Source organism: Lissotriton helveticus, chromosome 3_1 (assembly GCF_964261635.1).
Source record: "Lissotriton helveticus chromosome 3_1, aLisHel1.1, whole genome shotgun sequence".
Lineage (NCBI taxonomy): Eukaryota > Metazoa > Chordata > Amphibia > Caudata > Salamandridae > Lissotriton > Lissotriton helveticus.
Window position 1 is genome coordinate 1,910,216,337 of NC_136061.1, and position 27,159 is coordinate 1,910,243,495.

At 43.5% G+C, this 27,159-nt stretch overlaps 1 protein-coding gene across 3 annotated transcripts in view; it reads left to right on the forward strand.

The window, feature by feature from the left end:
• Positions 1-27,159, forward strand: part of SLC67A1 (solute carrier family 67 member 1) — a 1,118,404-nt gene that overhangs the window by 782,004 nt on the left and 309,241 nt on the right. For all 3 annotated transcript variants that reach the window (XM_078682895.1, XM_078682893.1, XM_078682894.1), the window contains exon 8: positions 18,485-18,585. In XM_078682895.1, coding sequence (XP_078539021.1) covers positions 18,485-18,585 — 101 coding nt within the window. The remainder of the gene's footprint in view (positions 1-18,484; positions 18,586-27,159) is intronic.

Here is a 27,159-nt window from a genome sequence, read left to right on the forward strand (position 1 = left end):
AGTCAATGAAACAGAACTGGGTAACAGCTCTATTTCCCCTATGACATCCACTGCCTTGTCTTTTATGTATTTCTGATTTGCACTGTTGATAAAACCGCCCATTCAGGGCCGAATAACGCTAAATGGATACTTTGAGAAATGAATTGTTCAAAAAGACTCAAATGTTGTCCTAACTAAGCTTACTGCGATAAATTATTGAATGAAAAGTAGTAATGATTTATTTTAATAATGTTACTTGTTTTTAAATGGGCACTATGCACTTTCACGCAAATCACCATGACTGAGCAGGCAAAGTATTGTTATTTGCACACTACAAAATGGCGACTACAATATAGCCAAAAAATATGTCCTTCGTTTATGTTTATGGAGGGTGTAGATAACCAATGGCTTTAAAATGGTGATCCTAACTGCACAGTAACGTTACACTGACGAAGCCTGTGAAGGCGAAACGCGTCTGTAAGGGGTGAGGGGGGTTTGGTGATTAAACATTTTTGCAACTGGATACCAGCGTGCCGGCCTTTCTTTTTCGGAATCCGTATGGGACACGAAAAGTGTGCAGCGATATATATATATATATATATATATATATATATATATCCAGCTCCAAGTTCCTGCCGTTTTCTGAAACCTATGAGATCCCCAACACAGGCATAGTGAAAACAATTAATAAATACCTAACCTGTGGAACCCCCTACGCGGTGTATTGCCTCAAGTGTCCGTGTGGACTGATGTATATCGGGAGCACGATCAAACCGCTGAAATTACGGATCCTCGAACACATGAGGGCGATTGACAAAAATGATCAATCCTATCCTGTTGCGAGACATTTTCAGGAAAAACACTCCAGCAGCAGGCATCATTTACAATACTTTGGTATTGATTACATACCGGAGAATCCGAGAGGAGGAGACAGGCTACATGGACTTAGAAGGCTTGAGTCTCGATACATCATCGACTTAATGACTAAACAACCGAATGGGCTGAATGCGGGGGAAGAATTGGCTTCTCATATAGGTTTCTGAATTTAGTTTAAGAAATGCCCCTAGTGTGTATGTGTATTCTATTGCATGAAATTGTAGGGTAATGTAACTATACTTGCCAATGACTCCTTGATTCTTTATTAATTGATCTTTATGAGAATATTGCTTATTAGGAGACTCTGAGACTTAATTTCTATTGAAAGGTCATATATGTAGAATGTTGAATATTTGTGCTATGACTACTCATGTATTCCTTCCTTAGCGTTATAATTTGAATTTTGAATCTAATTTAGTAATCGAAACTAGTATTTTGTGTTTGGGCATAGCAAGTGAAAATCAAGGGATAATTGCCGATCCACGGCGGTATCAGTCTTTTGTTCATCGCGAGGTTTTGAATTAACACTTTTACCTATGAGAAAGCTGCTGTGATTCTAAAGCCGATACACGGCCAGATTTGGCATGCACATATAGGTTTAGTAACATGAATAGGCGAGAGAAAGTGACGAAAGAGGTATTAATAACTCTCTTTTTTTCTGTCAGTAATGAAATTGCATTATCTCTTTTCATGTATTTTTGTAAATATTGCAATGCGCGCGTAAGATCTGTGGGGGAATTATACACCCTAGCGCTATGTGATTGTTTAAAAGTCGCGATGATACCTATGAACAACATCCAATATGGAGTCAAAAAATCTTTGGTCCCTTGTTTGTGTTGCCCAGGATCACGTGTACGCTGTTTAAAAACATGGCTCCAACCATCAATGTTTGTAACATTGACAAAGGCGGAGCGCCGAAACGCGTCTGTTGCGAGATTAAAACCTAAACGAGCTACCCCGGAGTGCGTGGTTTCTTTGACCCAGACTGTCTCTTTTTTGGAAACTGTGAGCTGAATATATATATATATATATATATATATATATATATATATATATATATATATATATATATATATATATCTCCGCTACTTTTCCTTCTCCTTACGTAAAGAAAACAGCACTCGCGGGAGTAGGATCTAGATTTTTATTTTTGGATCCTTTGAGCACCAGACGCGTTTCGGCTCCTGCCTTTGTCAGTGGTACACTGACGCGCCATTTTTTTAACTTTTTTATACACCTCATGTGACACACATTTAGAACAATAGAAACAGGACTACATTGAGCGCCATGTTTAAATGTCTACATTGTCCGAATTCATGTAATGACATTCTCACCCTTATATAAGGTTAACAATTGACATTGCGCCCTGGATGGGCTTACATTTGTTCCTGTATTCTGTACACATTTACAGGTCAAGTTATATATTGCGTTCTCTCATTTCGCCCTGAATGGGCATTCTGGCTCTTCTATCAGTCCTGCTTCCAAAATATTTACACACTGTACGACTTCTCCCCATCACCATATTAAAACCATAAAATTTCCTTTGACATATCTCATTTGCAAAATTTTTCAAAATGTTTTCATCGTCATAACCAGTTCTCCCTCTATACACTAGATCCTCATTTTCATTGCTGCATTCATCCCAAATGTACTGTCATTTCTTCGTGACTATTAAGACCTCCTGGGGTCTTCGTGCCGATGTCTATAATATGCCTAGACTCTAGTCTTCTCAATTTTTTCAATCTGTCACCTCCACGGGGATTATTCATTACTTGGTCCAAGGCAAAATACACTAAATGGTCACTATTGCTGTTGTGGTATTGTTTGTAATGCCTAGCCACTGGGTATGTGGGATCGCAGTTTGTGATTGCTCTAGAATGTTCTAGAATTCGCATTTTCGTTGGATTTACTGTGCTCCCTATATACCTCAGTCCGCACGGGCATACTAAACAATAGACAGTATAGGGTGTGGTGCATGTTAGGAAAGACTTAATTTGCCGTTGTTTCCCTCGAACCTGGTAAGAAAGCACCTTCTTACTGTTTCTACACGCTTTGCAGCGTCCACAGGGGTAGAAGCCTGGCATAGATTTCCCAAAGGGTTCTATTGTTGGACGGGGGAGATAACTGCTCGTAAGAGCATTTCTCAATGCCCTCGCTCTCCTATAGGTTATCATAGGTTGTATGGGGATGTCTGGACCTATAATTGGATCCGTGGTGAGCAGATTCCAATTCTTTTTCATTACTTTTCGTAACACCCCTGCCCCTTCCGAGAATACCGTGATTAACCTGAGGTTCCCCTCTTGTTCTAGTTCCCTTTCTTTTGCCTGTAGTGTATCTTTACGTGGGATGGTCTCCACTTTATTAAGGGCTTCTCTTAGACATTCCTCCCCATAGCCTCGCAGCTTAAATCTTTCTATGCTTTGCCTGGCATTGACCTTGAAGTCTTCCTCTGATGTACAGTTTCGTTTAATACGTAAGAGTTCTCCGTACGGTATACTCCGTATCAAACTCGTGGGGTGGCTGCTCATAGAGTGTAGGGTAGAATTCCCCGCTGTGGGTTTTCTATACAGTTGTGTGCTTATTTTACCCTGCTCAAGTCTTATTTTTAGGTCTAGGAAGCTCACTTCAGTTTCACTTATTTCATGTGTAAAGCGCAAGTTATAACAGTTATCATTCAACCTCTCTATGTATTCTTCAGCTTTGCTTACTGGTCCCCTCCATATGATCAACAGATCATCTATATATCTGTACCAAACCAGTATATGTTGTGTCCATTCTTTATATTTGGGATCCCATGCTTCATTCTCTTCCCACCATCCTATGAAGATATTTGCAAAGCTGGGAGAATAACTCGTGCCCATGGCCACTCCCACCAATTGTCTATAATACTGGTCTTGGTATAAGAAGATGTTATTCTTTAGACTGAATCTGAGAAAGTCCAGAAGCATAGCATTGTGCTCTATATAGTTGGCCGCTCGTGTTTGTAGGATTTTTTCCACTGCTTCCATACCTTGTTCGTGACCTATGCTTGTATATAAACTAGCAATGTCCATTGTTATCAATAGGTCTCCTTCTCTACAATCGAGCTGTTCCAATCTGCACAACAGGTCTTTCGTGTCTCTTATATAACTCCGCAAAGTTTTGACATGATTAATCAAAAAATAATCAACATAAATGGAAATATGTTCTAAGAGGCTGCCTTGGGCACTTACAATTGGACGTCCGGGTGGTTTTCTTTTGTCCTTATGGACCTTCGGGAGGTGATAGAAACAAGGTGTGGTTGGATTCAGGCATCGCAGGTACAGGAACTCCTCGGTCTCAATTATTCCTTTCCCATGCCATTCCTTCAGCATTTCGTGGCATTTACTGATGCTCTCCTGATAATCTTTCTTCCCCACTTTACAGTAACAAGTTGTATCCTGTAGTTGCCTTAATGCTTCCTCATTATAGGACTCGTATGTTTGCAGGACAACGTTCCCTCCCTTGTCAGAGGGTTTTATAATTAATTTCCTATCACTTTGTAAGTTCTTGATGGCCTCTTGATGTTTACGGGTTAGGTTCCACTGTTTATTCGTTGGTCCCTTCTTTTCGATTTTCCTTAATTCTTTCGAGACTGTGTCTATGAAAAGATCTATATTGTCAGCGGGCATCTGTGGTACAAATGTTGACGCCGGCTTGAAGTTGGTTTCCCCTCCTTTTTGGGGTATGTTTGCTTGTGATAAATCTTCAGGTTGACTCGCCCCTTCCGCTCTTAATTCATGCAAGGCTTCAAGAGCCGGAATGTCCTTCACACAAATTTCTTGTTCCTTTGTCGTTGGGTTTTGTATTGTTGCTCTCTTAGGTCTTAATTTATAGAATTTATGTAGTTTTAATTTTCTTGAAAATTTATACAAGTCTATTTTTGTTTGTGTGTATTCTAGCGGTTTGGATGGGCAAAAGGAGAGTCCCAATTTTAGCACTTGTTCTTCTTCTTTGGTCAGAATCCGGTCACTCAAGTTAACAATGGTCAGATTGGTAGATTCTTCTTGTTCGTTATCTACATTCGTCTTCTGTTGAATCTCGCACTGCGTGTTGTTGGTGGTGAGTAGTTGCTTTTTCCTCCACTCGCCGCTCCTCCTTGTGGGGCGCTTCTTTGTTGCTCTGGGGGTTTCCCCCTTCCCCCTCTTTGTCGTGATTGTCTGAGGATTTGGAACTCGTCGTGAAAAGGGAGTTTTTTGGTCATGCCAGCTCCTCCCATTGCCTCTTTGCCCCCTCGTGCTTCTTCATTCTCGGACACTTCTGACTCAGTTGTGTCTCCTGATTCTTCCACTTGTGTTGCGTCTCCCTTTTTGGCTCTTACTCTCATTGCTTTCACCTGTGCATCATATTTTTTGGCGAAGGTTAGTACCCTGCCCATTTCGTAGTCTCCTTCGTCTCTTTCGAATTTCTCTTGTTTTCTTTTTCTAATTTTATCTTCGTATGTTTTCAGTCGTTTTGTCATCGTACTCTTTAATTCATCCAGCTTTTTCTTATCTTCACCCAGAGCCTCTATTTCTTTTTCCAGCTTTGATATCTCATCACGAGTTTTCGCATGATCGCTCCATGCGAATTTGATCAACAATTTCAGTAGTCCTTGGCAAAAGTCACCTGTATATTCTGACCATTCCTCTAGAAGCTGAGGGTCTGGATTTTCGTATGCAGGGACTGTGTAAAACCTTAATCCTCTCGGTACCCGTCTTACTTCCACATAATTTTGTAGTGAGGTGGCCTCCCACCACTTTCTAATTTCTCTTTCAAACAGTCTTTCCATCTTGCTGTATAGAGAAATCGCCGTTCCTGTTGTTTCCTGTGTTTCTTTCTGTTTCTTTTTGGTCGCACTTGGTTGTGTGCGTTTTTTGAAAGCATTTTCTGCCGCCTCCTGGCGGTCTGTGTCGCTGTACATGGCACGTCAGAGTCTTATTCTTTATGTATGCACGGAGTTGATTTCCTCCAGCTCATTCTCCCTCGTGCGCCACTCCCAAAGATTTCGGGCTCCGGTTTTCGGTCCGTTAGTTCCCTCTCTTCCACGTTGGGAGTCGCGGTGCACGGCGTTTTAAATTATCGCTCCTTGTTGCGCCAAGTCGTGCACTCTTGCACGGGTGCGTGTCGCGATAATCTCCGCTACTGGCGTTTGAGGACGGAATTGGCTGAAATTTTCAGGAAAATGGAACATTTTGTTTCTGAGCAGCCCCTGAAAATTTGGGGGGGTTTCGTCAAGGGGGGCCGAGAAAAAAGGGGGGTCCCAAAACGCGTTTTTCCCATGCAATTTTCCATAGGGCGGTTGGCCTCACTTTTAGCTTGAACGGCTGAATGGATTTCCACGAAACTTGGCAAAATTGTAGGGACTGGTAGCCCGATGTGCCTTTGCTAGGTCTCAATATATGTGTTCGAGTGGATTTTGAGGAATTAACGTTAAAAAAAATATATATATCTGTAAGCGCGCTCCGGGCAGCGCCCCGGTTCGCGTACCTGACGCGTAACGGAACTTCGCGCAGCGAAGCTGATTGGCTCTCCGGTGTCTGTCAACATTCTAAACAGTCCGGAGCGGCCGCCATCTTGTCTCTCGGTAGGATCGAGAGACAAGATGTGGTGAAAAACGAAGGGGGAAATGAAGGAAAGGGGGCAAGGTAGACCCCTCCTGACTCCCTAGGATTGATGAGGGGGATATTAAAGGGGGATATTAAAGTGCTAACTGGCAGCGTAACGGGAGTCCGCCATCTTGTGTTTTTGGAGCGTCCGGTTCGCGTACCGGGTAGCGTCCCGGTAAGCGTAACAAGAGAAACAGTAAAAAAAAAAATTATGGAATAGATTATCAAGAAAACTGTTTGTTTGTTTGATGTGCCTTTGCAAGGCCTCAAGATATGTGCACGTGTGGATTTTGTCTAATTAAGGTTAAAAAAATATATATATCTGTAAGCGTGCTCCGGCGCGCTTACGTTACGGGTTTTGTTTGCGCTGCAGAGCCGATACGTCACGGTTATGCGACGCGTCATGAGGCGTCTCACGTGGCTACGTGATACGTCACGTAATAAAGAATATATTTTACAGATTTTCCTCGTTCACGCAGCGCGGACATGGAATCTACTGCCACTAGATATAAAAAACAGCCCAACATTGGAGATATTTAGAAAGAAAATCAAAACCTGGCTATTCGCTGCATAAACTGCGCTAATTTCAGTCCTGCACAGGAAAATGGACAAATCATAGCGCCAAGACGCCTACCGGCATTCGTGCGCTTTAGAAAATGATAAATCAAATCAAATCATCAGTGATGTCATTTGAGATGTCATCAGTGATGTCACTGACCATGTCATGAATGATGTAATATGTGACATCATCAGCAGTGGATTGCGGGTGCGCGATATATAGTTAGTGCAACTAACTATATATGGAATTTCATTGGTTTTATGTCAATAAAATGTCCAGCGAACTATATATGGTCTCCAACCTATGGTTTTTTCAGTGAATTTTCAAGGTTTTGTAAATGCAAATTCCTAACTATATATGGTCTATAACCTATGTTTTTTTCAGTGAATATATATATATATATAAAATTCGATATTTTGTACAACTATATTTTTTACATCAATATTTTTGTACTTACCTGTTTAAGTATAGGGAGTCGATATTTTTGCATTATATATTTTTACATCGATATTTTTTACTTCTATATTTTTAACTTCGATATTTTGTCAGTGAACCGTTTGTTTTCCGGTGTCCATCAGTAAACTCTGAGATAATTATATTTTGAGGCTGTATCTATTTTTTGTGGGCCGAGTTGCCATTTGAGCTGGCGTTTTTGGGTGATTTGGCTGAAGATCAGGACGTTTATTTTCTGGCATTTGCCTGGAGAGCATTGCATGTGGTGTATGTGTGTAAAATATCCAGGGCTCTCCTCATTTCGATGCGAGTCTGATCCATCAGGACCAAGTCATCCGCGTATTGTATTATTGGGAGCGTCATCTGGTCTAGTGTGGGTGGAAAGGTTTTGCCTTTCAATAGTTCTTCCCCAAGGTCCGCTGTACACAAATTGAATAAAGTCGGGGGCAAGTAAGCTTCCCTGCTTTAGACCTGTACTGGCGAGGATCCACGCCATGGCATGTGATTGTGTTATCTTGATCCTTACCCAAGGATCCTTCTATAGTGCTGCTATTGCTGAAAGCAGTTGTCTTAGGATTCCCCATTTTTTCAATTTGCTCCATAGAATATTACGGTCAATGCCGTCAAATACCACACTATAGTCAACAAAGCAAGCATACAAAGGAGGAGTATTTGTTATGCAAGCTTTGGAATTCAAGTAAGTGAGGGCGATAACATTGTCCATAGTCAAGGCATTGGGTTTGAACCATGTCTGGTAGGTCGGAATGATTTTGCTGTCAGTTATCCATTGTTCTAATTCTTTAAGGAGCACTTTGTCAAATGTTTTGCCATCCACATCGAATAGGGCAATTAGCATAACGATTTCAGGTTGAGTGGGATCTTCCGTATTGTGTATTGGGTGGAGGATCAAGCCTTTCCATGCTTCTGAAATTACTGAGGTGGCAAAGCATTCATTAAACAGATTGAGCATCAATTGAGCCCAAAATGTTCGATCTTCTTGAAAGATGATTCCGGGTAGACCGTTGGGTCCTGGGGCTTCGGCTATTTTTCAGTATCTTTAATATCTCCTCCCTAGTTACTATTATTTGACTAGCCTCCAAGTCTTCTACGGAGTTCTTCAGCTGGACAGTATGGAAAGACTGTGTTTTGTCTGAGTTGACATATAGTTTTTCCACATATTTTCCCCATGCGGGTGCCGGTACAACATTCTCCTTGCTGTACGGCGTGGTTGGTAAGCCATTTACTTATTCCCAGAATTCTCTAGACATGCTGGGTTATAACAAGAAGTATATATGTTTCCATTGTTCCTGAGTTTCTTGTTGTTTCAGACTTTACAATTGTTTACGTTGTTTTCTGGCCTCTTTCAATTTGCTTCCTTTTGCTCTCTCGGGTCTTCCGTACTCTGGGGACTGAACCGACCAACCTATTTTCGGCGCAGCTTGACATGTTCTTCGTTTTTGTTGTATTAATGATGCTTAGAACTGGTCTAGCAATAAGGACCAATGCACTGCCATATTTGTTTCATGTTCCCATGACCAGGTTGTAAGGGTGTGTTTCCAGCCTTTGTAGTTGATCATATTGGTTAGGCCCCATTTAATTCTTTTTGGCAGGGGGCCCACATTTGTTTCGGACGTGCAACCGACTGAACTGTAATTATTGTGGACCTTTGCACCTATGTTGAAGTCTGTGGTGATTGAATTGTGGTCACTTTCGTTCCTTCAATGTACTTGGTAGGTTGTGCACCTCTTTAATAGCTCCTTGCTAAGGAAGATGTAGTCCAAGATTAATATGTCTTTATAAGTGTGGATCATGGTGCCCCCTGTGGAACCTCCTGGTGCCACCAACTCAAGATCAAATTCACTGATTCATGCTTATAGAATCGTTTTTTGCTGGTCTCCTTGTATTGTGTCGAATTTGTCTCATTTACGGATGTTGAAGTTGCCAACCATTAAATATTGGTTGCCTGTATACTCATATAAAAAAGCCTTGATTTGCCAATGATGGTCTTCACCTTGACTAATTTTGTGCCGCTCTGAGGATTTACATACAGGTTTATCAGTGATATTGAGTTGGATTTTTCATCTAGTGCTAGTCCCTCCATATTCACCGCCTGTATATTCAAGGATTTGTTAAACCATTCTCTAATTTTCACTTGCAGGTCTAGTTTCATGTAGATTGCGAGGCCACCCATTGGTCTTCCAAACAGGTTTATTTTATGTGCTGGTATATAGCTAGTTTGAAACCCTGGAATAGGGATGAGAGTGGTCGATCATGTTTCTTGCATACATAAAGAGGTCGATTCCGATCCTGGAAAAAAACGTCCGTACGATTCGTATCCGGAGCCCTCTTCATACGAATCGTAAACATGCCGTATGACCCGACGAGTACGATCCGGACAGGGGTATGAGGACGTGATTCGTACGGTCCACGTCAGGTAAGGGCGATTCGTACGGAAAAGCACACAATCACCTACACACCGTACGGTCCGTACACCCCATGATCGCAGGGGTACGGTGCGTACCCCTGAGATCATGGTGTGTATGCACCGTACCCGGGAGGGACCGTTCCGTACCTGTTTCGAAGCGAACTCTGCTTCTCTGGATGTTTCCGGCTCCCGTAGAAAAAGCGTCGTACGGTGCGTACCCGACACGAATCGTACTTGCTGGGTCGGAAAAACCAGCAGCGAACCGTACGGATGTCGCATACAGCGGGTTCCGAGGGAGATTCGTACGGGGATTTGATTCGTACGGTCTCTGTACGATTCGTACAGAGTCCAGCTCCTTGTACGAATCGTACTTCGTCGTACATATGGGGTACGATTCGTACGGGAAAAACGCTACGTACGGCTATTCGCAGCGGTTTTTCCCGAATCGGAATCGACCCCAAAATGTCCCCTGTATCTACAAATTCCTGTGTGATGGAGGTAGACCTGCCATGTTCCAATTAATGATCCTTATGGCACTTTTTGGGGGTTTGATATTTTTGTTTTCTATTTTTCCTTATCCCCCTAGGAGTTTGACCACCTGGTAGTCATAAGAGCTGTGGGGAGCCAACCCCAGTCCAATTCCTCAGGGTATGTGTGTCATGTTTGTTCCTCTATCATGACCTTCCCCCCCCCCCACCCAATATTACACAATTGAATTTTGATTGGTGTATTTGATCATTAAAAGGGTACAAATGAGATGACACTTTTTTCCAGACAGTATAGTGTGATAAATTGGCAAAATAGTGAAATGCCCATACATATGCACATATATGTATCTTGGACTAGGGGCATACTTGCATGGTGCATGATGGAGTTATCCTAAAACAGCAAATTGAAACTGTCCAGTTTGATATGCAGAACATTCTGTTTTATGTAATAGAAGATGGTATCTCTGGAATTCATCTGAATTAATTAATTAGCTACGTCATTTGGATTGCACACTCTATCATATAATGATTGGCCTCTTCGTTCGCTAATCTACACTGCCCTAGTTTCCTAAATTGTATTGCAAAGATGGCTAGGGTATCATCAATCAATCAAGTAGTACTTGTATAACACGGCTTTCCACCCGAGAGAGTATCCAGACAATGTGTGTCAGGTATCAGTTGAAAAATCAGGTCTTGAGTCCCTTCCTGAAGAGAGGGTGCGTTGCTGAGGTGGAGGGGAAAGGAAACGACGTTCCAGGCTTTAGCGGTGAGGTGGAAGGAATGTCCTCTGGAGTGGGAGCCGCGGAGGCATGGTATCTGTGTGAGGGCGAGGTGTGCGGACCAGAGATTCCTGGAAGGTCGGTAGAAGGTCGGTGGTTCATGTAGACAGGTCCTTGGTCGTGGAGGGCTTTGTAGGCATGGGTCAGAAGCTTGAAACCCACATGGGTGAGTAGCACGCTTTATAAACCCCTGATTGATTAATTGATCTCTTCTGGACAGGGACCCAGTGGATGTCCTACAGGTGCTGCATGATGTGGATCCTCTTGGGCAGAATGAGTATCAGTCTGGCGGCTGACTTCTGGATAATTTGGAATTTTTGCATGTGTTTGGTGGTAATACCTGCATAGAGTGCATTGCCTTAGTCCACTTAACTGGTGATGAGGTCCTGCTTCACCGTTTTCCTGGAGCCTATGGGGAGCCGTTTGAAAACTTTGCAGAGCATATGGAAGTAGGCTGAGGAGACAGCGTTGATCTGACGTTTCTTGGAGAGTTAGCTGTCTAGGATGCTGCCGAGGTCGCAGGCGTGGTCTTTCAGCAGGAGGGTGAGTCCAGGCCCTACCGACCACCAGGAGTCATTCCAGAGGGCGGTGTGTCTGTCGAAGATTAGATCTTCTGTTTTGTCCGTGGGAAGCTTTAGGCCGTTGTACTTTATCCGTGCTGAGACCTTCTTCATACAGTTGTGGAAGTTGGTCTTCGTCGAGGTGGGGTCCACTGAGAGCGAGAGGATGAGCTGGGTATTGTCGGCATAGGAGATGATGTTGATCTTGTGCGATCTGACGATGTCTGCAAATGGAATCATGTAGATGTTGAAGAGGGTTGGACTGAGGGATGAGCCTTGGGGTACGCCGCAGATGGTGTGCCTGGGTTGTAAGGTGAATGGAGAAAGGCAGACTCTCTGGATGTGACCCGTGAGAAAGCATGCCATCCATCTCAGCGCATAGTCTGTGGTTCCAATCTGGCATAGTCGAGCTATGAGTGTGTGGTGGGAGACGGTGTCGAAGGCTGCAAAGAGGTCAAGCAGGATCAGGGCAGCTGATTCTCTCCTGTCGAGTATGGTGCGGATGTCGTCTGTTGCGGCTACCAGGGCTGTCTCGGTGCTGTGGTTGGTTCTGAAGCGTGATTGGGAAGGGTCCAGTAGGTTGTTTCTCTCCAGGTGTTTACTGAGTTGGAGGTTAATGGCCTTGTCCAGGACTTTGGCAGAGAGATGGGACAGTAGTTCTGGTGCTTGCCGGGGTCTGCCTAATATTTCTTGATAAGGGTTCTCACCTCTGCATGTTTCCAGGCATCAGGAAAGGTGGCTGTGGTTATGGAGGCATTGATGATGGTGGTCAGCTGGTGGCTGATCTGATCTCTTCCGGGAAGATGGAGTTCAGTTCATTAGAGTGGTTGTCTTCGGTGTGCTGAGTTGTTCCCAGGTGGTGAGCGGGTGAGCGGCAGTGATGGTTAATCGGATGCTTAGGAGGCCAGAGTGTTGGGGACCAAAGTTTCGATAGATAGTTGCTATGTTGTTGTGGAAGTGGTCAGCAAGGTCGTCGCAGAGTTCCTGTGAGATGGGGATCGAGTTTTCGATGGCTGATGGGCAGGTTAACGCTTTGATGATGAGGAAGAGTTCCTTGGTTTGGCTGATGCTGGTCTCGAGCCAGTGGGTTAGGGCGGGCCTCCTTTTTTGTGGCTTTTAGCTGGCAGTGGTAGTCGTTGAGGGCTGATTTGAAGGTAGATCAGTCTGTCATTCCTGCTGATGCACCATCTCCTTTCCAGTTGTTTGCACCTGAGCTTCGATGTATTGAGTTCCGGAGTGCACCAGGTGAATGTTGGTAGGCGTGTGCATTTTGGTTGGTTTGGCGGGGGCAACTCGGTTGGTGGCTCTGGTGTTCCAGGCATTGATTGTCTCTACTGCCCGGACCAATTTGGTGGTGGGGTTGAGCTGTGTGATGCTGAGGGTGTCTGTCCATTGTTGCTGAGTGACCTTGGTCTAGTTGCAGTTCGGGGCGCTGTGGATGTTTGGTGGCCGGTGGCCGGTGCAGGGAGGTCCAGTGAGGGTGAAGTGTATAATGGAGTGGTCCAACCAGGTGAGTTCCCAGGCGTGACTATATCCGATTCTGTTGCTGGACATGAAAATGGGATCCAGCGTGTGTCCTGCTTTGTGTGTGGGGTCAGTTACAAGCTGCTTGAGGCTGATGTTGTCCAGTCTTTCCAGGAGGTCGGGGGAGTTGGTGTCAGTCTCCCAGGAAGTCATAGTGTTCGGATTCGATGCTGAGCTGGGTGATGAATTCAGCGATGGTGTCACTGAGGCCGGTTTGTGGTCCTGGCAGTTTGTATGCGAGGTGCCTTTAATGGTAGTTTTGTCAGTGCAGAGCTGGAAGTTCTTATGTTTCATGATCGGCATGGTTTCATCATCTGTGATGGTGCAGGCGATCTGTTCCTTGTGTATGATAGCGATACCACCTCCGTGTCTGTTGGTGCGGTTGTAGTGTTTCATCTTGTAGCCGATGGGTGTTGTTATGGCGATGTCTGGGCTGATGGGGAGGTGAGTCAGCTCTCTGTGATGAAGGTCGTTTCCCAGGTGAGGATGGAGTGTGTGTCCTAGCCTTCTGTGGTGAAATATCTCGGGGATTACAGGGGCCAGGGTTCCCCAAGCTGGGCGCAGTCTAGGTTTGGACTGGCGCCAATGAGCTTGCCAGCGGTGCGCATGCTGCTGCGCAGAGGCCACGGCCTATGTAATCAGTCCTGGGAGGTGGGAGGGCTGCCTGGAAGGCAGGAGAGCGAGGTGCAGGAAAAACCTGCTGGGACCTGCAGCCTGGGGAAACTACAGACGGGGCTTAGTAGGAAGCTAAGTACCCAAGCGAAATAGGCTAGGTAGAGCACAACCCAGAAAAAAACACAAAATAAAGTGCAAAAATAAAATCAATAAAATGGCCCAAAAATTATCGAGGGAGCACTTATGGAACGTGATAGCGGTCGTGCTGTCAGAGAGAGCCAGGTGACTGTTGCAGCTGTGGGGTGGGAGCGGCTGACTGGACCAAAAAGTGAAGGGCTGCTACGTAAGAGGCGGAGCATGGCTGATATGTTTTAATCTTTGCCTCTCTGCTTTGGGTTGGTCAAGGGCGATCAAAAAAATCTTCACCTTTACATATGTCTGCTTTCAAAACAAATCTGTGTCGATTATTCCTCCTGTGTTAAAGTTTCCATTTTTTTTTACTGTGGCTGTGCAACATTAGTCAGCCCTCAATGAAATCCTTGTAACTCCACACCATGCCAGATGAAGTAATGTGGTCTGGTAGATATGTGTAAACAGATGCTTCACAACATGCCCCCAATTGCATTCCCGCTCCATTGCCTCGTCTTGGAAGCAAGAGCCCTGTTTAAATTGGACTGAAACATAGCCAATACAACGTTGCTAATAGATACACCTGGAGATAAACCCACTGTATTATGATGAAAGCCACCAACCAGGTTCAGAAGACAGATGCATTCAAAATGTCTCACCACATACTCACACGACCAAGAAACGGATCCATCTCAATTGCACTCCAAGAGAAAGAAACACTCTTTCGACCTTCCTACGGATTAAACTGCCTTTCAACAGTAATAAAATTACATTTAAAACAATTTCAGACTACCTTGACTTTAACCTAGCATGCTGCAGCCATGTAAACAGCCCTTTCATGGGTTGTCATACAGAACCACATAGTGTGACACCTTCATATCTTTCCAATATTTACTTATATGCACGTAGACTTGCTCTGTCTATCCGATCATTGGCCTGATCTAAGAAGAGTTTAAGACTGTCCTGGCTCAATCCGTCTGGAGTCACTCTATCCTGTCACAAGAGAGTCCTCAGAGTCTTAAGCTAGCAACACTCGTTTATAAATCAGACCCATTATCTTTAACTTTATTCAATGTGGGTAAAAGTCTCCAACACCTCCTGTTACAGTTCGATCGCGGTGGCAGCTCAGCTCAGCATCATGTTACTCTGGGCAGTAGCTCACTTAATTTCCCTGACGGCCCCCAGCGCCTCGAAAACTTAGTGGGTGATATGTTCACGGTTTACAAATAGGAGTTATTAGTATTACAATAAATTAAAAAAAGATAAATTAGCTATTTATACTTTCACTAACTTGCATAAGAATGGTATGGAGCTGTTATTCTGCACAAAGTACACTTTACCATTGTAGCAGTGATTGTTTAGTAACAATTTCAAACAAAACAGGAAGACGGCTCAACTTTAAGGGCCGATGAGGCAAGCCATCAAGGCATGTGTTTGTTTACTAAATTGCTCCACCTGTTGCGTGATTATTTGACCCAGTCCTGCCTTCCATGGACACCAAGAGAGCTCCAGACACAGAGAAATGATGCCACTGAGTGAAGAGCTGCTCGCATTCCAGAACAATTGGGAAGTGGCACCAGTGCTAGATTTGTAAAAAAAAAAAAACATAAGTGCCAGGGCCCTCGTCAGCAAGCCACTACAGCTTGCACCACCAATGGTCCCTGCCAGCGCTTCCAAAATAAAACTATTAATCATCACACTCCTAAAAATGTGACAAGTCAGACTATTCCAAGCACCCAATAGACCCCAGAGACTGCAGATGAATGACTATAATTTATTGAGCTATAATTCAGATATGCTTTTAAAAATAACAGACTGGTATTTCCCCATCATCGTCTTTTCTAAATCAGGCTATACTTGAGATACCTACAGGAAGTCCTATGGAAACTGAAAATGAAGACTGCTGATTGCTGAAGAACACAGCAGTAGCGGCTGCTACAGATAGGGAGTGGTTAGGCAGGGGTGGGTGAGCACGAGAAGGAAATGATTTAAAAAAAACACTTACCTACGCCGGCCGGGGCCTCTCCTCTGTCCTTTTCTTCCTGTTTTCACCAGCTATAGGAAGCACCCGGGCTCCCCATAGCCGATCACAACTCTGCAGTTCAGCGTTATGATTGGTCTGAGCGCCGTGGTTAGACGCTCAGATAGGGACTGAGAGTCTTTGCATGTTCCTCACCAGGCTGTGTAAAGCAAGCCTGGTGGGGAGGCTTCAAAGTGCTCTGAACTGTTTGGCCGGCCAGAGAGAGCCGGCCAAGCAGTCATGCATGCTTAAGGAGTGCAATCTACTCCTATCCCTGCTCTGGCTACCCCCGCCCTGAGAGCCACAGAGCTCCTTAGGAAAAATAAAATAATAATAATTTGATATCATCATTTTATTTTTCCTGTTGGGCAGTGCGGCGACGCTCCTCCGCCTTAGTGGAGGAGGAGCCACTGGAACACTGTGTGAGTGTAGAGGCTATGATGTTAGTGGGAGGACACTGAACAACATATGCTGACACTTGGAGGAAACGGATGGGCAAGGGAGCTTCTAAATGAGAACTTTCAGCAACACAGGGTTACACGGTCACCTTCTGAACTTGCAGCCAAATCCCCCGATTCTCAATGCCTCGGGCGCAGCGCAGGTCATAGAAAATACAAGAATTACGAGCTTGTGTTTAAGGTTTGCGAGGAAGTGGATGTGGTTTCTGTCCTGCAGGGAAGAGTGAGAAATGAGGAAAAGCAGGTTGTGAAGCCCGATAGAAAAAGAGGTCATAGAATAGAGGGTGGTGTGAAATGCTGTAGATTCTTTGCACGTCATCCCTTTTGCAGGCACAACTTCTGTTTTCTATAAGTACTTCCTTGATTCACAATTGTTTTTTCTTTCTCCATGGAAATATACCAAAGATTCAGCAGGTTGTATATTCGTATCTTGCTTTATTGATATATTCCACTTCATTTATGTGTAAGTTTCCACTCTTGAGTCCATTCATTTCTCAATTTCACCTAATTATGTGTCATTAACTTCGCAGTCTCGAATGTATTTCATCTTTCTGAAGCCGTCATTCTGAAACGGAGTTGGCTTAACTGTAGAAAAGAAGAAAGACAATGAAGGAAATAGAAAAACAAAAGGTGTACTGAAGACATTATTTAAAAAAACAAAAACGTTTACTGATATTCTGTAGCAACCACATAACACCTCGGGAAGAGAAGGGGGTAGAGGGTGGTCACTGCGTTAAAGTCTCAAGGAAAGAGCTAGACCAAATGAGGTTACATACCACACACTTTAATTACATGGAGCAAGCGAGGGATGGATACAACCACCAACCTACACAAAATATAATCATTCTTAGAAAGCTGAGGCGTTCACGTGGCTTTGCCACTGGTATCACATTTAGCAACAGCAGAGGGGCTGAAGCTGCAGTGCACATGGAGAGCAAGTGGTCGCCACAAGGGTTTTATCATACGCCATAGGGAGGGTGATATGGGTCAGGCCAGGGGTTGCCCTCTCTAGCAGATAGAAAAACATTGGGCTAGAGGGCAGATATGCATTGGTAGAGGGTAAACTCGATGGTACCTCGGTGGTGTTAGGATCATATCTGCCCTCAACCAGTGTTCTATACTTCCTTGGCTGCACAGCTGGCAAAATGGGCACATCTGCGGCGACTCGTACTTGTGGATTTGAACAACAACTTGCATTTGGTCTGTGACCAGTCTCTCCTCTAACATCTACATATGCAAACCCACGGATCAGCCAGAGTGCCGGGCGGCGAGTTGGTCAAAATTAAGGGTGGGCAGAATTTGCGTTGTCGCGCTACGCAAAACTCGGCAAAATGGTAAAAAATCACCGCGAACATGCAAAAGTTCTGCAAACACGCAGAATTGCTTGTTCTGCCCGTTCGCGATGCTTTTTTCCTGTTCGCAAACACTGTTAGCATGCTCGGGGAGAAATATCTCACAAACACGCATTTTGAAAGCGAGAACGAGCAAAAAATTCAGCGAAGCCGCAGATCGCTGAATTTTTTGCAATTCCGTGTTCTCCACGGAACGCGAAATTACCCAAATTTCGCAAGCGGAACGGAATTTACCGCCCAGGCCTAGTCATAAATGGCGAGTAACAATGGGCGGACTGTAAAGCAAGTAAGATCTGAGTGTCAGTCAGAACTAGTCATGATAAATACATTTATGTGAGTAAATGAAATGGCCATGTGCAGAAAACCATGCGCCTTTCATCTCTTTGCAACAATGTATTCTCCGTTTTCTATTTTTTCTGTTGCATGTGTTTTTTAAACGCTTTTTGGCTTTGCATGTGTATTCAAAGACCTACTCTCAATAATTGGAGTTAATGTTGCAGTTACAAACATGCTGTTTTTAGTATCTTTTATAAATTAATTTTTCGTTATTTTTGGTTTAAGCTTTTGAATGCTTATGTTTGTTTAGCAACACGATGAAGAACATCTTAATTCAAAAGCCTTACTTGTTAATAACTTTTCCAACACTTTTATTCTTTTCTAGGCCTGTTCATGATTATGTTTGCAGTCATCTCTATCAATTTTTTTGGACTGAATCCTCAAGAATCTGGGTATTTGATGTCATATTTTGGAGTCATTCAAATGGTAAGGACAAATGTTTAAATTTGTAAGACAGCCAATGGGAAAACGTTTTCTAGAAAAACGAGAAGAAATCCATTATAAAGTGTATGTTCAATACATTTGCTTTGGAGTGGTCTTGTTGTAATTTGTAGCTGTGTTTGTCTGATACTGCCCAATTGTACTCATTTGTTGCAAAATCAAGGCTAATTTACCATTGTGACCAATGGTGCGCCTAGGCCTAACCTTGAAGATTGCATCAGCAGTATTTCTTCTACTTTACATACACATTGTACTTACATTATTACTCCTGCAGTGTTTTACCATTTCACCCACCAGCATGCTGTGTACTCTCAGCCTTGTGTTCTGGTATCAAGCTTTCCAGAACTCTCCTCGCTGTATCCAGGCCTGTATGATGTACTGCGTCCTAGAGATACCTTTAACAATTTTGTAGTTTCAAAAGCTCCCAAAGTCTTCTCCAATACAAGGAAACTGCAGCGTGGGTGACAACTTGCAAAACTCTGTCAGAAGAACAGGATCATTTCAGCAGAAGAAGGTTTCAGAATAGGCCACATCCTGTCTACTAGACAGCAATCAATCCCATTGCATGGATCTGGTCAAGTACAGGAGTAAAGTAAACCTACTGTGCTTTATGGTCTATTTACTCATTTTTACTCATTTTTTATCACAAAGTTCTAGAGGTTCTGGCTCTGTTCGGCTGGTAAAATAAGTATCTGAAAAGGGTCTAGCGCAGCTCACTACGACTCCTCGTTCACAGTTTGCAGGGAGCACAAAATATGTGGTATACAGGATTCTTAAATGGCCCCAAAACAATAATATCACTACAGAGCTAAATAAAACCTACATCGGCTTGTAAGTGAAAAGGGATTGGCCTGGTAATCCATGTGTATCGCCTGTCAAGCTTTTTATCATTCTAGCCCTTGTTTTCTACAGGATAAGCCGTCCTCCTCCGTCCTCCTTCGTGCAGTACCCAGACCCAAGAAGACAGTCTGGGTAGGTCAGGTTTTCTCATCACAGGCACCCACCCTGCCTGTTGAACATGCTCTGCTGAACATTAGAGTTATGAAAGTCCATTTGTTTTTTTGAAAAGCAGCTAAAAGCATCTCTGTTTCGGTTTTAGAGCTCAGCCCCTGCCTGATGAAAATGGATCGTTATCTTTGTACAAACTATAAAAGCACAATGCAGCCCTGCAATTGCAAATACAACTGGCTCCATTAAATGACACCATTGTACATGTGTACCATAATGTATGTATTTTATTTTATTTTATTTTGAAAGTTTTATATAGCGCGAACAAGATCTTTGCAGATATCAGAGCGCTTTACAAGGGCATGGGGATAAAAATACAAAGTAATAAAGCGTATATACAAAGTAATATATGAGGTAGTTAGGTACAAGGTGCTAGTTACATAGGTAGGTCAAATGACATGAGGTAGGTCACAGGTGAGGTAGTGTCGGTACACTGTGTATAGACAAACAATTGCGTCAATAGTATAAAGTACAATAATAAGGAGCATATACTTGCTTAAGCGTGTTTAGAATACTTAGAGTTTAAAGGTGGGCAAAGTTGAGGTGTGTGTGTGCAGGATGTATAGTCCCACAGGTGCGACAGTAGTAGGGAAGTAGGGATCGTTGAGGTGGAGAGGGTAAAGTGTGCAAAGTCAACCAGGTGCGTCAGCAATATAACAATACACATAATCAACCAGGTGCATCAAACATTATAACCAAATACAAAGAGTGAACGTATACAGTTAAGTAATTCGATAATACGGGTGGTACAGTAGACCAAGGGTCGGGCAGGACTTACAGAGCAGATTCATGAGTGATACGGAATAGTAGATCATGTGTATTTTGCCATGAGGATCGCTTTAACTTCTTTCTTAAAGATTGTGTTGGAGGAGATGAGCCTTGTTTCAGGAGGGAGAGAGTTCCAGATCCTGGGTGCCATTCCTGAAAAGGAGCGTTTATAAGTTTTTTCCTTCCGAAATCTTTGAGGTTTCAGCAAAAGATTGTTTGTGCTTCTAGTAGTTCGGGAGCCACCCGAAATTGTCAGCTTTTGAGTGAGGTAGGCGGGTGAATTCAGGTGCACAGCCTTGTGCGTCATGCATGCGATTTTCAGTTGTATTCTGGCTTCAAAAGGTAGCCAGTTCAGTGATTTAAAGTCCTGGGAGATATGCAAGTGTTTTTTTGAGCCTGTGACGAGTCTCGCTGCGGCGTTAAGGGACGCTCTTAGGGGTGCCGTTGTAGTTAGGGGGAGCCCGCAGAGAGCGGTGCTACCGTATTCTATGTGCGGGATGACTATAGATTGTACTGCAGTTTGGAAGTCTTTGGCAGGAAGGAAGGGTTTAAGTTTTCTCAGGGTATTGATTTGGAAGTTCGCTCCTTTGGTTGCCTTGCTGATGTGCTGCTGCATGTTGAAATTGGTGTCAAGTGTTATGCCTAAGGATTTTGCTGAGTCTACTACGATGGGCTGTACATTTAGAGCCGTTAAGTGCTTAAGCCATGTTTGAGCCGTGGATATTTTAGCGGGAGGTGAGATCAGGAGGAACTCGGTCTTCAGAGAATTGAGTTTGAGGTGATTCTCAGCAAGCCAGGATTGGGTGTTTCTGATCGTGGTGTTCAGAAGCATGATGTCCTTGGGAGATTGTATTTTGAGATAAAGTTGGGTGTCGTCGGCATACATGTGAAAGTGCACATTAGATGCCTGTAGCAGCGTAGTGAGAGGTTCCATAACTAGGTTGAACAGTGTTGGGGAGAGGGAGGATCCTTGAGGGACGCCTAGCGATACAGGTACCGGAGAGGACAGCAGGTTGTTGCTTTTGATTCTTTGTGTCCGGTTGTGTAGAAATGAGGTGAACCACTTTAGAACAGTCCCAGATATGCCCATTCTTGTGTTTAACAGTTCGAGTAGGTTCTCATGTTTAACTGTATCGAATGCTGAGGAAAGATCCAGAAGGATGAGGAGGCAGGTATCGTTTTGGTCTAGGATTTGGAGGGCATCGTCCACTATGTGAGTCATGGCAGTTTCGGTACTGTGCCCTGCTCGGAAGCCTGACTGATGAGCGTTTAGGAGATCAAACTTATCTATGTGTTTAGTCAGTTGTAGCTGTACGCATTTTTCCAACAGTTTAGCGAGAGTGGGAATGTTTGTAATAGGGCGGTAATTGTTTAGATCAGAGGGGTCTGCTGTTGTTTTTTTTAGTAGCGGTGTGACTTGCCCTACTTTGAGGGCGTTGGGGATAGATCCTTGTTGAAGAGAGCTATTGATAATCTTAGACCAGAGTGGGAGAAGCCAAGGAGAAAAGTCTTTTACAGCGTTAGCAGGAAGGGGGTCAGAGAGGTGATTGGATGGTTTCAAGTTGCTGAGCAGTCTGCCAATTTCTTCTTCGGAGTAAGTGTCAAAGGATGACCATGTAGCATTGTTCTTTGGTTGAGGCACTGCTGTGTGTCGGGGGTTGTAGTACAGGATAGCGTCATTGAGGAGATCGCTTCTTATTTTCTCCGTTTTTTGGATAAAGAAGGCAGACAAGTCTTCGCAGGAAGGAGTAACGTCCATGAGGCTGAGTGTCTGGGGTTGCTCTTTGGATTGTGTTCTGACTAACTCAAACAGTTTTCGTGGACGGTTTTTAGCTTGGGCGAGCTGGAGGCTGAAGAAGTCTCTTTTTGAGCGTTTTATTTTCCTGAAGTAGGCGTTTCTCTGTATCTTTAGACTTTTTAGGTGCACTGCAGAAGGGGCTGACCTCCAGGTGCGCTCTGCCATTCGCATGGCCCGTCTATCCTCATTGAGGCTTCCGTCGTACCATGGGTTGGAGGTCTTCTTGGACGAGACTCTTTTCAGTTGCATGGGCGCCGCCTCATTGATTATTGTGGACATAGTATTGAGATAGTAGTCAATCAGAGGTTGAACGTCTGTAACGCCGGGCGGGGGAAGTAGGCGATTGCAGCTGTTAGTCGGTAGGGAGTTTGGGTTGAGTTTCTTCAAGTCTCTTTTCCACATTACAAAACCCTTTTCACCTACATCAAGTAAAGAACTTCCACTATTTAACTCTGCCCCTCTGTCAGTTTAGGAGTCATTGAACAGCATGCATTTTAGGCACCCAGACTGTTGAGCCCTGGACTCTTTATGAAGTCTTTTCTCAATAAATACATTAAATAGTAAAAAGTTTGGATTTTTTCAAGACTCCCTTGTCTTAGTTCATGAGTACTTTGTCGCCGGTCTTTTCACAGATTAAGGATTAACAGCCAGCCTGCTGTTCTGAATTGCTCAGTAAACTATTTTACCTGTGTGCTAGGTTTGCACTTTAATGATGTTGATTTTCTGTATTTGTTTATCTCTAGAAGCAATGGGCTTGAATTTCCTTGAAAGAAGACACGAAATATTGTTTATTAATCTAGGATAGTTTAAATGAATATCCTAGTTTCTACGATTTCATATTCTTTTACAATCATGGAGGCTTTTATTAACCTGTTAACTGATTTGCATGACAGCAAGTATCACAAAATATGGATTTATCAAAATATATTTCTTGGTTTTTCCATTTGTCTTTTGCACTATCTTTCTACTGAGTTCTGTTGCTTTAAAGATGTAACTTTAGGTCTTGTTACCTACTGCGAGACTTCTCTTCGTCCCAACTTAGAACGTATTTTAGACCACCTTAGTGTATATCCTGTAATGGGGCAAATACAAGAAAGTTGAACTCGGTCATGAACACTTCTGCCTAGATGCAACTAGCCTTTCTAAGGCTGCACAATGTCTCCTTCTATCCCTTTTCCATCGATTACGGGTATCAGAAGCCAATCAGAACGACCAATGATCAAACTGGAACTAGATTCTCTAGAATTTGAAGTTATCCAAACGTGGCAGACACCTCTGTCTTTCCCATGTAGGAAGCAGGTTTAACTCCAGGTCTGATAGTTGTAGACCGCTCTTCTCCAACAGGCCCCACAATTAGAAACAAAGATAGTGTTTGTGTAAATTATTTCTGTTCTGTTCAGACAAAGTGCAGCTTTGCAAGCAGCTGCCCTCTTTCACGTCGCCAATGCAAACATTGCCAGAAGCTTTATTTACTTTAAACTTTGAAATACCTCTGCTTCTGTGTACACTCAAAACTCCAGAGATAGCCGATAAAGCATCCGCACAAAAATAGACTTTGTAACACGGCAAACATCCGGCTGGGAGCGGAGCAGGAAAGCATTAGCTTTGTACCACTCACACAAAGAACAGGATGAGAGAATTGAAAACTCGATTTTTGAGCTTCATAAATCAGGTTATTGGAGAAGCCTTGAAAGAAGACACATATGCTGCACTGTAGAGGGGCCAGGCACGTTTCTGTTAAATAGTTACATACAAGTATGGCATCAGTAAAATTTCGAAGCTTGTTAACAGAATTAGAGAGTCATTTAGAGATTGATGTCAAACCAAAATGGTGAAACAGAGCGGTAAAATAAAGATTGTCTGTGAGGAGAGGTGTAAATAGCACTATGTTTCGTGTTTAGCCCTACTAGGGATCGGGCAGAAAAAAAGCACTGGTGGACTAAAAGAATTAGTACTGGTACTAAGCATAGGAACTAGATTATCTGCCCCTCCAACACTTGAATCCCCTCTGGGAAATTAACAGATTGCCGTAAATTGGTTATTTATTACAGCATTCTTACAGCCCCCCCATTCTGGACCAGTGCTGAATTTGAGCTGGGGGTTGCTGGTGGGTGCCACAGGCACTTATTTTTTAGCATATGTTATTCCCCAAGAGCAACGGGGGGGGGGGGGGGAGCACAAATTGTAACAAGCATTTGAAATGCACTAGGTCTCGCATTTGTTAAAGTTAGAGCTATTGGCATTGTAAATGATGTTTCTTGTTGTTTTTTTTTTTTATTTGCAGCAAAGAACTTGCCTCCAATTATAGTAATTTAATGTTCCCAATAACAACATATCTGCCTACCAGATTTAAGAAAAAATAATCACAATTCGCCAAAACACCACTTGGCTTTAGAATGTGATTGTCATAATGAATAAGTCAGGTCTACTGACAAATAACGACTTTTTAAAATAAGCACATCAGTCCTTAGCCTTCATCAGTGGTTGTCACCATAACTAAATCAGTCCTTCTGTGTTGAGCTTAAGCTGCCCCTTAAGTCAAAAGTGCAAAGCATGCAATATTCTTCAGTGAAAGCACATAACATAAAGCAAATACAAATCTGTATGAATTTTTTAGTGGCTCGGCTCACATTAGGTCGGAGGGGAGACAGAAACTGTAAGGAGGAAGGAAAAGGGTAAAACTGAAAAAACGAAAACGGATTGAAAGGAAAAGAGAAAGGGTGAAAGAAAAGAAGAACTAAATGAAAGAAAAAGAACAAAAAAGGTGGAGGGGATCATGGATGGAAATAAAAAAGTAAATAATGGAGGGTGAATGAATGGATAGGCGAAGGCTAGATAGTTCCAAGAGTCCATGGGTGAATTGATGATGCAAGTTGAAAGAAAACCTTCTAGGTAGGTCGAAGTTTTATCACACCTTGCCACTGTTAGAGAAGGGTTTTCAAGTTAAGGGGTGTCTTAATTTTCTGGCTACTCACTTCAATCAAATTCAAATTATTATGAATTGGGTGTGGCCATCTGAAAAGATCTGATGGTTTTAACTTTGAATATTAAAAAGCACTGACGAGATTATATAGCACACTTTAAGCCAATAAATAACTCTGTCAAGCTGTAACCACGAACTACAAGAAAACAGAAACAAACATACTTCTGTCGCATACAACAAAAATGCTGCTCCCATGTACTGCAAACTGCCGCCCTCGTCAATGAGCATAAAAACATGGCAAGAAAAAAAAGAAGCAACTTCCCTTTTAGCACTGGAGAAACAATTGCACTGTTTACCCGTACATTTGGGCCAGGGATCCTCCAGCCCAGCAATTGCCATTTCATTCAGGGCTGGCTAGGCTTTACTGCTGCTGCTCCCAGTGGCCGCCTCATCCGGTCCCTAAAGCAGCAGCCAGCCCCAATAAACAATCGAAGCTGGAGTGGTAAAGCAGAACTGCCTCCTTCAGCCCGGGCTCTGCAGCTGTGTCTGGCAGCTTTGAATTCTGAATATGGCCGCGGCGCTTCTTAACTGTGATGCATGGAAAGGGAACAGCGCCAGGCGTTAGCCTGGATATGGGAGGAGAAAAAAATACACAGACAAAAGCGGGCGCCGTGCTAAAGCATACAGCGCGGTGTCTGAGTGCATTAAAGTTATGCTCATGGCGGTCCGTGAAGGGCGCCATGCTAATAGAAAAAATTAACGGACCTATTAAAGTTATGAGCATAGCGGCCCGTGAAGTGTGCCATGCTGATAAAAAGACAAAAGTGGGGGCCGTGCTAAAACATATAGTGCGGCGCCTGTGCTTATTAAACTTATGCATGGCAGCCAGTGAAGGGCACCATGGGCGTGGTGCACCAGAAACGACAAAAAAGAGTACTTCTGAGAAACAGCTGTTCAATGCAAGCAGAGAGTAACTGTAGTTGGTCGGTGCTGCTCTTCCCTAAACGGAAGTGATGTATCACTCCGTGAGCCATTTAGGAAGCAGCAATGAGGAGAGACAATTCAATAAACCAATGAGAAAGCAGCAGGCGAGGCATAAGTACATTTTCACTACAATAGGTCTTTCAGACAGCTCATGCGCTGTCTAGGCTCGACCTAAAAACGGTCGAAGAGAAAGACAAAAAAAAGTCACAAAGGTAGAAAGCAACACCTTGCAAGGCTGAGATAAAGGGACAGGAAGTGTCTGTTGGTGGATTAGAGCGGCCGAAGTTTAATTGCAGCTGCCATGAACTTCTGAGCAGGAGCTTCAGGCACTGGCACTCTTTATTTCACAAATTAAACACTGCTTTGAGCACACTGCTGGCTAAGGGGAGAGATGGTCAGAGAAGGTAAGGAAACACAAGCTTTGTACTAGGCAGACAAGCATGGCCTGTCTTTCCCAGTCTCCAGTCATCCAGCATACCTGGAAGACCTGAGAAAAACCCTGGTGGGGAAGAGAAGTTCAAACCTGCAGCACGGGGAGGTGGGAACTCAAACACACAAATGAGTCGTGTTGGGCATGGACAAAGAGGCCCAAACACGTGAAAGCAAATAGAACTTTATACATCAGATCTTCTCTTTAGAAGGTTACAAGATAAGGGAAGTTGCACTTTTTAAGGCCTCCAGCACCCGGCAGTGCCTATAACGACCACTCCTGCTGATGGCATGTTATTTTACTTTCCTTGACTGGAAGACCATCTTTTATACGGTAGCATTGTATTGAGACGACACGTCTAGAGTCAGGTGCAGTGTTTCCTGTCACGTTTTCAATTTTAAAAAACAATTAGCACTTGGTGAAAATGTACTTCAACACTATTTTCAACACATTTTAGGTAATACAACTGAAGGAAGAAAGCCTTTGGCCCAGCTTGCCATTAAGGTAGTTTGGGACCTATTCTACCATTTCCCCAACCTTGTTCAAGCCTTGTGCCTAGCCACTGCATTTGTAGCTAAATCCACTTCTTAACAACAGTACCAAACTGTAAACATGATACTAAGGTAGCAAAAAGTAAGTCTTATATCA